A 10,938-nucleotide genomic window follows, 5' to 3' on the forward strand; every position below is an offset into this window, starting at 1 on the left:
CTGTCATGGTCTCTTCCCCCAGTGTTTGAACTTGTGACAGCAGTGTTGTTGATGAGGAAAATGAGGTTTCACTGGTTGACAAATTACAAGGCTTGTCAGTGCGGTGGCTTTCAGATGCATCAGCTGTGATTTTCCTCTTCAACACTCAAGCTCTACTTTCATAAGCACAGTCTTTCACTACATACCAAACTGAAATCAGAACAGGCTTTCCAAAAGAAGTCAGTGGACTGCTATGCCGACAGTGCACACAATGTAGTATAGGAGGGAATACAGGAATGTAAATAGGTACAATATTATTTGTCCCATACTGTGAAATGACCATAAAATATAGTATGTGTGGGAGTCAAATGGATAATAATGGTAAATGATAACTTGTACAGCACTTAGATGACCAAAAGTATAATGACCCCAACTCTTTTTGTTTTTTTGTAGTGTCATGCTGAATGAGGAAATGGCCAAACACAAACTTGCCAAAAAGGTAAAAACATATTATACTCCAAAAATAGCATTCTATACTGTAAAGCAAGGCAACTAAGAGCAGAGCAAATTTATTAGTGTAGCACCTGTCAACATGTTTTACACAATATACCAAAAAGAAATACAACAAGCAAGAAAATCAAAACAATCAAGAGATACACAAATGTTTCTTTGTTAAGAAGGGAAAATCCATCCATCCATTATCTATACCGCTTATCTGTAAAGGGTCGTGGGGTTGCTGGAGCCTAACGCAGCTGACATTGGGTGAGAGGCGGGGTACACCCTGTATGGATCGTTTAGAGTCACCAGTTAACCTGCATGCCTTTGGACTGTGGGAGTGATTCTTCTGTTTAATTGTATTGCACACATAAAACGATCATGTGTATTTTTCACGTGATATCTTATATTTCAATAGCAGAGCAATAATCCTTTTTCTGCACATACTATTGACCAGGAAAAAGGAACAGACAGACATTCTATTCTGTGCACACAGTTACAGACCATAATTATGTCGATTCCATGGATGCACTCAATTGCCTAAGTTAGGGGTCCACATGGAATATGATACATTGAAGAATGAATATAAATAATTTGATTACTGTTTGTTTAAACATTTTGATTAAATTACCATTGTGGATATAATGTATTGTATTCACTGGTCATCTCACTCGGCACCTATAAGTGGTTAATATCTGTTAACTATGATACAGCCTTTTGGACCAAGGGACCACTACATTCAAACTATACCTGGATATAATGATAATCAAAATCTCAGATGTCATATGATTTTACCAACAGGTTCAATTGAGCAAATGGTGCAGGTGGTTCATTCTGATTACCATATATAAAACAACTCATACATAAAACTCATGTTGTTACATTTAAACAGTCAAATTACTTATTTAGGAGAATGTTGTCAAGATTAAAAGAACCCAACAGTAGGAGGTAGATGATGTGGTCACATGACCCCGACATCTGTGGTTATATGTCACATTGGACAATTCTGCTGAACCCCATATTATTTTATTATTATGTTTTTTTCTTTTACTCTACAATATCTGTGCAAATCTGACATGATTAGGTAAAGATCAGTAACCATCAAGTTGAACTGTAGCAGGACACAAACTCCAGTCTCCCAAATGAAAGTCAGCTGCTGATCCACCACCCTGACCTCTACACCCTCACTGCAAGAGCACACTGCTTCCTGCACTGACACAAAATGTTTGGGCATGAAATGCATCCCCCAGAAAAGTCCTATGTGAATGTCCAGTCATTTTGATAAGATTGAGCTGCATTATTTACTCGATTGCAAGAGCTTGCATGTCAGAAAAACCTAAACACAGGTCATTTTAAGTGTTTGAACAAATGACTGATGCTGTTGTTCTTCTGATGCAGACAGTGTGCACTATAAAATATTTTACTGAGGTGCTACGGTGTCTATATTTGTGGTTTTGTAGCCTTAATGTGGTCCTTCACTCCAAGGTCTAAAAAGACTTTCTTTTTTTTTTGTTCACCACTTCAGTGATCCTTTTCTCAAAATCCTCCAGTGACCAATCACAGGGATTCCATTTAGGGATGAAGATAATTTAGGGGAAATACCTTATGAACAAAAAGGTATGGTTTAAAACAGCAGTGTTTTATAAGTCACTGAGCCAGAGTCAGTTATTGATATCCACGTATTTTTGATCGGTCCATCTGTATCGCTTAAAGTGAATCATATTGTAGAATTTTAATACTGAGATACGTATTGGGACCATCTACGTTTTATGTATTATTTATACAGTAATCTAATTTATGCGAAAATGTGTTTTATAACACATTGCCTAACATGTGTGGTGTCTGAAAAAAAAGACCTGAAACGAAGTTTGGGAGGTCTATATTTTCATCGCATCTCAAAAGATATCCCATAACTGCTGAAGGTGTCTCACTGCTGCTGCGGTGTGTGTGTGTGTGTGTGTGTGTTTACAACATTAGTAGGCTACTAACACAAGAGGGCGTGTTGGTGTGCCCCAGCTGCTCCTGCGGGTCCTGGCCTGTCGCCGCTCTGATTTAGGGCTCACACCATCAGCTGGTCTCTGCTGAAAACCAAGCATGTACATGTTTCAGAGATAGCTTTCGTTAGGTTTAATGTTTACATGTTCCTCTAGGCTGAATAATTCTCCCATCCAATTCAATGTTCAATGTTTTGTTTTTCCAAAGTATCCAAAGTAAAAATGTTGTCACTGAGCCCATGACGAGACTGTTGTCTGAGTTTCTAAAGGTTAACTTTGAGAATGCAAAGGTTTCATCCGACAGCAGTGGAATGCTTTTTATTCCTTAAGTATTTTTTGCTAATCCATATACGTAGGTTATGAGTGCTTTCGAAACATGTATGTTACCGCGTGGTGTAGTATTTTTATGGAACGTCTCGAGGGTTTAACTGTGGAGTGGTAATGACTCGAAAATAAATCCGTGGCCTGTATATTCGGGAATTCTAATCTATTGGCCTGGTGTATGTCCTGTTAAAATGAAAAGTTAAAAAGAGCGTGTGTGTGTGTGTCTATGTGTGTGTGTGTTTTCCTTTATGGACCATGTAAACAATATCCCACTCAGCACCAACGGCACACTCAATAATACAAGAAAAAAATTAACACAACAGAAAAGAGCAACGCTGGAAAACAAGTGAAATACAGTAATAAGTGTGTCAGTGCGTGTGTGTGTGGTTAGTGCTGGTCAGGGTCTGCAGAGCCAATCAGCTGCTCATGCAGATGACGTGCTGATGTCCTACGTCAGCCCCGCCGCTCGTCAGGACCAGAGCTCCACACACACCAGCAACAAACACATACACACACTCCCTCTCCAAGCCGGACAGCACAACCCCTGGCCCGGCAGCCCGGCAGCGGAGGACATATCCAGGCTTCCAGGCGCCGCAGCCCGGTGTGACAGTGGACCTAACATCGTCTTACTTTGTGGACATGGGAGACATGGGGGATCCGCCGAAAAGTAAGACACTTGTTCGGTGTTGGGATGCGATTCTGGAGCTAAATTCACCTCAACTTGAGAGCTGACTTAGTTTCGTTGTGATGCCTGCAGACAGAATATTTTTTTCGGCCTATTAAAAGTCACTGGTATCGTTAAATATTATTGAATTTTATAGAAGGTTTGGATCAGCGGATGGCCTTCATTCGGGCGAATAAAAAAAGCTCTTACAAAAACAACAACAGCAAACACTAATAATAATAATAATAATAATAATAATAATAATAATAACAATAATAATAATAGTAATAATATATGAATATTCTCTTCTTTTGAAGTGGATAGAAAGATATTTGGAGTCTGCTTTAGTCAGCATACAGTTGTGAACAGTGTCTGACGTGTCCTGCTCATGCTGGTCTTCCAGAAAAGCGGCTGGTGTCTCTGTGCGTGGGCTGCGGGAACCAGATCCACGACCAGTACATCCTGCGGGTCTCCCCGGACCTCGAGTGGCATGCCGCCTGTCTCAAATGTGCCGAGTGCAGTCAATACCTGGACGAGTCCTGCACGTGCTTCGTCAGGGACGGAAAGACTTACTGTAAACGGGACTACATCAGGTAGGACGGCCGGGACTGGACGGGACGACCCCCTTCACATAAAGAGCAGGAGCTGCAGCTGCACGGAGATCGGAATGATAATACTAATGATTCTTTCATTTATTTTACACTACCAAAATGAGAATATTCGGACTGACTTAAGTCACGCGGAGCCCTGTTTTCAGTGGGTTAACACGATTTTGAACATTACAACTAATCATCTGTACTGCTACAACAACTTGTTGACAATGCACAATCAAAAGAAATGCTTGTATTGTATTTCATTTTCTGTCCACACCAGATACATTTAAAAAACCTCTAACAGTGCACGAGGCCTGCAAAACTCATTTATGAATGATCCCGATCAGACTGTAGCGTTCTATTTGTCCCGTCCTGTGACAGATGAAAAAATCATAAAGAAAAAGAGTTGAGCTATTTTTGTGATACCGCCTGTAAATGACTCCCTGATCTGGTGTTATTCCAACACGGGAACAGTTATTAGGTCTCAGCTTGAACAGCCCTTCAGTTGTAGTCTGATGACAATATTCAAACTGTAGATAAAAGTAGGCCTGTCATGCCGAACAACGACAAAAGTTCACTAGAATTATAGAATACTATTACTATTTCTACTGCTGCTATTATTATTATTATTATTATTATTATTATTATTATTATTATTATTGTGAATATAACATGTTTTCAATATGGAAATATTGGCCTGTAGATTTTGTCAATAACGTGTACAAATGTTAATATTTTATTTACAAGGCAATTATTATTATTATTATTATTATTATTATTATTATTATTATTATTATCATTATTACAAAGCCATATGATCGCACGTGTTATTTCTGCCGTACTGTATATTTTATATTTAGATTTGTTTTACTGACTGAACTGCCATGAAACTGAGGAGCGCGCGCACGTGTGTGTGTGTGTGTGTGTTTGTGTGTTCCCGCAGGTTATACGGGATTAAATGCGCGAAATGCAACATCGGCTTTAGTAAGAACGACTTCGTGATGAGGGCCCGCTCTAAGGTCTACCACATCGAGTGTTTCCGCTGCGTGGCCTGCAGCCGGCAGCTCATCCCAGGTGACGAGTTCGCTCTGCGGGAGGATGGGCTTTTCTGTCGGGCAGACCACGACGTGGTGGAACGGGCCAGCCTAGGCACAGGAGATCCGCTCAGTCCGCTGCACCCCGCTAGACCGCTGCAGATGGCAGGTAAAGTCCCGAGCAGTGGGAGACAGGCCACGAGGATCATTAGTGCTGGTAGAAAGCAAGGCTCCTGTACGCTGCTCAGTGTGTCCGCCTGTGACTTTTTCCGTTTGCAGAAGTTCTGACGTTTTCCGTTATTGGACTGTGGTCAGGTGCGCCTTAAACAGATAATCCGACAGACTGTGATGTTACATGCTCAGATTAACTGCACTTCTTGTACCTCACTTTTCCACTGACTTTTAGGCGCTGCGTTACAGACTCGGAATATAGTGTTTAAATGATTTGCTGGCCAGATCTATATTTTAATGCAAATTTCATGCAGTCACGGAGAAACTGCTCCTGGTGACATCACTAACAAGCGTGGCTGTTGCTCTGCTCATATTGAACTCGGTGAGGTTTTCTGTTGGACAGGTTCTGATGTCTGCTCCTGTAGATGCATGTTTTGTCGTCTACGCTTAGCCTCAGTTTTTTTCTGCATACCGCTGTCCAGTCAGACCAGGCTCGGAAGATTAGATACAGTGGGCGCTGCTGGCAGAAATACACCAAGTTATCACTGCTGGAGGAAGAGTGCGACACATGGCTGCGGATCTGGTGCTCTGTGTGTCTGGAATGGGTTGGAGGTTTTCTCCAGTCAAGAGTTCCCTGCTAATTGCCACCTCGACCTGATGGTTTACAGTGTAGGTTTTGACCTTGGATCAGATGAGTCAATCAGAGCTGCGCTGTTCTCCTATTTAAACCTAATATGCAGTGAAGTTTGGAGCTCCTGAGACCATGAAACATGATCGTATTTACAGGATTATTTTAAACAGAACAGACAAACGCACTTTAAAGTTTTTGTTGCTATTGTGCTAAACGTCTGGAGTTGATCTTTCGTGGCCTTTAAAGCACGGTGTTTGTTGCGTTTTATTAAACCGGAAACATTTTTATGAGGATTACTAAACTAGACCCATAATACACAATCATGCAATCGTGCATCATGTCTTGCATGAACATGTGTGGCTACAGCTGGAAAAGACATGTATTGTACTCTCCTCTTTACTCGGCTTTGCAAAGCCACTCTGCAGACACATAAATTGATTTGGCTTTGCCTGGGTTCTTTTCCCGTACTTTCTCAACAGCAGAACCAATCTCGGCCCGGCAGCCTGCGCTGCGTCCTCACGTCCACAAACAGCCGGAGAAGACCACCCGGGTCCGGACAGTGTTAAACGAGAAGCAGCTCCACACGCTGCGGACTTGCTACAACGCCAACCCGAGGCCCGATGCCCTAATGAAGGAGCAGCTGGTGGAGATGACTGGCCTCAGCCCGCGAGTGATCCGGGTCTGGTTCCAGAACAAGCGGTGCAAAGACAAGAAGAGGAGCCTGCTCATGAAACAGCTGCAGCAGCAACAGCCTAATGACAAAACGGTAAGAGAACGGACCAGGCTAAAACCTCCTTTAGACCGCACAGAACTGAAAATAAACTGAGAGTCACAGCAGGGCCCAACCTAGACATTTTATTATTTGACCAAAGACAGACCCTAAATATCTCCTAAGTAGAATCTTTTTTAAAGACCAATGACAAATAAGCATGCAAAGTAGTCAAGTCAGTTTTATTCACAAAGCTCTATATCACACATCAGTCTGTGGGTTAGGGACCGATGTAAGGCTCCTAAGGTTTAAAGGCCTCATGGACGACAACATACAACGCAAAGCAAGTTTTCACAATACTTTTGTGTTTGCTTTTTTATTTTTCTGCTGACACCCCCACCCCCTACACACACACAAACATACACACACACACCACCCACTTCCACCCAAACATACACAGCACGCAGACACCACGACCCAACATCTGTTATCAACCACAGTCAAAATTATTTACCCGGTGCTGACCTCGATCCGTCCTCTCACAGAACATCCAGGGAATGACGGGCACCCCGATGGTGGCAGCCAGTCCGGAGCGGCACGACGGCGGCATCCAGGCCAACCCGGTGGAGGTGCAGAGCTACCAGCCACCCTGGAAAGTCCTCAGTGACTTCGCCTTGCAGAGCGACATCGATCAGCCGGCCTTCCAACAACTGGTTCGTCGTTTTTGTTAATTAAGTCATTCAAAGCATTAAATGCATTCATTCATTTACTATAGTTCCAACATATTCAGTTTTCTCTCTTGAACACCTGAGGTACAGTGGTTCCGCTATGCAGAACAATCCAATTGTATTTGTATGGAAAAGAGCAATAAGGCCATACAAATATGTGCTGTTTGTGTGGATTCCTCTATGCCAGGGTTTAGACTGTCGTCGGCACTAAGATTCTGTGCTGAAACCAATATTTAGTTAGTGCTCCACAGACTGAACATAATAAATAAATGATATTCACATAACTTTCCTAGTTTCCCAACATGTTAATAAATAATGATGCATTTTTTTTGCCTTCGGGGGAATGCGAACATTTTAGCGGCCTCAGCCAGTAACCTCTGCTGGTATCTGTCATCTCGCTGGTTCAGTCGTTTATTAAAATCATAGTAATAGATACAGGAATTTGGCCTGGACTCTCTTGGAAAGAACAAGGAGTGCTTCTGATGTGGAAAAACGGACACAGGACAAGTGGCCAGCTTTTATAAAGCTTTGCAGATACATTTATTTTATTCTTATTGGTTTATTTCCTTTGGAGTAACGCATCACAAACAGCAAAATACAACGCAGAGGCTGAACTTGGACGCAAAACAAAGTCATATGTTCCTTCACCACATCAGTGGATCATGACAACGTTTATGACAAGAACTGGGATGTGCCACGCAGTCCATCCGTTTTTTGGTTGCGAGGAAGCTGAGCTGCTGACAAGTAAACGATCTCAGCTCTGGATAAATAGAAAAGGCTGTAATTAAGCCATAACCCCCAGCAGAATATTTCCCTTAGAGCTCAGCTGACTTCATGTTCACGACATATGGTGTTTAGGGGTTTTTCCAACTTTCCCGACAACCACTTTTCTCCCGTTATTCTCCCGTCTGCTTTCGTGGTGTAAGCAGTACTCAAAAATAAAAAGTAAGCAAAATGCTTAATCACGGTCAATTAAATGTTTACACTGATAATAATATGCTTGATGCGATCATTAAATTCCAGTCTTTGGAGGTTCCTTTTCTGGCTCTAATAACAGCTGGTGAAGTGACTGGCTGCGGTGTCCTGCAGCGTGTATTGGAACTGCAGGACAATAATATAAAGAGGAACTAAAACATGCGTGTATCGACGTAGCGCTGTTATCTGCTAGTTTTCAGTGTGTTTGTCAGTCTTACCTGGCGAGAAACTGACTGACACTAACACAGACTCCAATGTCGTGTATCCAGATGTTTCTGACCGCTGCCTGATATGCCCTGCAGGTCAGTTTCTCGGAGGGAGGACCGGGTTCGAACTCTACGGGCAGTGAGGTAGCGTCCATGTCATCTCAGCTTCCAGACACGCCGAACAGCATGGTGTCCAGCCCCATCGAGGCCTGAGCAGACGCCGCATGGACGGACTGAACCGAACACACAGCCCCTGTTCATCCCATCGCTCCCGACTGCACCAAACAACCCCCTTGGTTGTATTTTGACACTGTGAAGACAATCATGGGATTTTACCATAGCCACTCATTCTAATGTCCTGGATGGACATTAGAATATCCATGTCCATCCGTGCGTCATTATGGCCGGTGCTGCCCGTTCACACGCCTGGTTACAATTGCCAAAACGAGAAGACATGACATGACTCCATCGAAAAATGGGACCTCTGAGTATGAGAGAAATCTATACTTGCAAAATGCTGTGCGCTACTTTGAATAGAAAACAATGACTGGTGATTTTTTTTTAATTCATAAATGCACTTCATCATATAATAGACCATTTGAAGAGGAACAGCACTGCTTTTCTTCATTTAATTACACGATTTCCTACATGACCCAAGTACTAAAGCATTTGCAACAAGGTATACCTCTATTTTGCCACAAGCTTCGTGGGACATTTGTGTGACTTAGTGTCTGTCCGAGAACATTTTTTTTCTTTCCCAAAGATGTGTAAATTAATAAGTTAAAAAAAAAAAATACCGTTAGCTCTGGAAGAAAATGTTTCGTTTGTTCCCGTGCAACAGAAATTATTTATTATTTATTGTCGACAAATTTGCCACCTTTTGTGTAACTTTCTTAACTGAAGTAAAAAGAAACAAACAAACAAAAATATTGGACTTGGGTCTGTGAATTTTCTGTCGCAATTTAACGTTTCATGTTTTTAATAATTTACGGAAGGTCTGTGAATATACACACATGGGGCCAACGTCAGCTCTGTTAAATGGCTGGATGGATAGGCTATGGCTAATTGGGTGTCAAGTTGGTGCAGATTCTGTCTCAGTTTACTTATGGGCTGCCTACCTGCCGCAGAACAGGCCTTCCAGGACAAAACATCCCGATCCTAACAAGAGTTCTAACTCCTAAAATCTCATTTTCTTGAAACAAAGTGATCAAATCTGATGGTGAAATCAAAGCAAATCAAATCTATCTTAAATTGATGAATTCTTTTAAAGACATTTTAGACTCAAACCGTTTTCCACCACAGAGATATTCTTTACAAGATTCCAACACTGTGGAGACTGCTCTGGGAATACAGTTATGTCACCCCAATGGCAACATTTTTACACATTTTAAGAAAATTCTGAAATGAAACAATTCAGATATTCAGACTCAAAAAGCATAATATCTGGAGCTGTTTTCAGATTCATTTGGGAGATTCCTCTGATTGTCTTTATAACATCACCACTTATTCTCAAAAAAAGGAAGGAAAGAAAAAAGTTGCAGCCATTTTATTTTTCATTTTCTTTTTTCATTATATATATATGTATATATATATATATATATATATATATATATATATATATATATATATAAGGTGATTGTTGTGTGATGATCTGTATATGCTATCTAGCGGCGAGTTCTATTTTTCGACAAACCCACAAAGTGCTTATCATGTAATGTTTCAGTGTGTGTGTGACTGTGACAGCTCTGTAAGACCTGGAAGTGTACAGTCCTCATTCTAAATCTTAAAAATCTGTAGTTTGGTTAATCCAGACACTGCACACTCCCCTCTCCACAGGTTTGAGATTTTACAGAAATTAATACGAGTTGATGATTCTGTCAGTGTGTCGGTATTACTGATACTCAGCCTCATGCTGCTTAATTCATTCAACAGTGCATCCTCCCACCTCCTGTCCTGTGAGCTTTTTGTACAGCAGCATATCTGCAGCCTCCAGACATACCTATGCCACATATATCTTGCCTGGAAGTGGATCTATAGACAAAATTGAACAGTTTTAGAATCCACTGACTTATTAATTAGTTTATTTGATTAAAACAATGCATCAAATTGTATCTACAAGATTGTTCCTCTGCAGGAAAATACATTCACAAGGGGTCCAGTAGCACATATCAAAATCCAAATAATATTTTTGAAGATTTCTGTCTATAGTTATCATCTGTCAATGATAACTATTACCTATACCTCTATAAAGACAACAAACTAACCACACATCACAGATGATCAAGACCTGAGCAACCAATCAATCAAGTAAGGAGACTCTGAAGATACCACTTTTTTTTCCCCTAGAATTTATTTTGCTCTGGGAATTTAACATACTGTAGCCCATGGAAGCTTTTTAAAAAGGAGCACCAAGACTTAACTTTCTAAATTTACAG

General features: G+C 41.3%; 1 protein-coding gene across 2 annotated transcripts; it reads left to right on the forward strand.

The window, feature by feature from the left end:
• Positions 1-3,286: 3,286 nt before the first annotated feature.
• On the forward strand, positions 3,287-9,432 carry isl1a (ISL LIM homeobox 1a). 2 transcript variants are annotated; one of them, XM_018698509.2, is made up of 6 exons: positions 3,287-3,459; positions 3,860-4,049; positions 4,993-5,252; positions 6,365-6,651; positions 7,140-7,307; positions 8,600-9,432. In XM_018698509.2, exons 1-6 carry the CDS (start codon positions 3,432-3,434, stop codon positions 8,714-8,716), a joined length of 1,050 nt encoding a protein of 349 aa, XP_018554025.1. In that variant the 5' UTR covers positions 3,287-3,431; the 3' UTR covers positions 8,717-9,432. The 2 variants fall into 2 exon arrangements, with proteins under 2 accessions (XP_018554025.1, XP_018554101.1); XM_018698585.2 differs by having other exon boundaries at positions 6,368-6,651.
• The last annotated feature ends 1,506 nt before the right edge of the window (positions 9,433-10,938 follow it).

This window comes from Lates calcarifer, linkage group LG13 (genome assembly GCF_001640805.2).
Source record: "Lates calcarifer isolate ASB-BC8 linkage group LG13, TLL_Latcal_v3, whole genome shotgun sequence".
NCBI lineage: Eukaryota > Metazoa > Chordata > Actinopteri > Centropomidae > Lates > Lates calcarifer.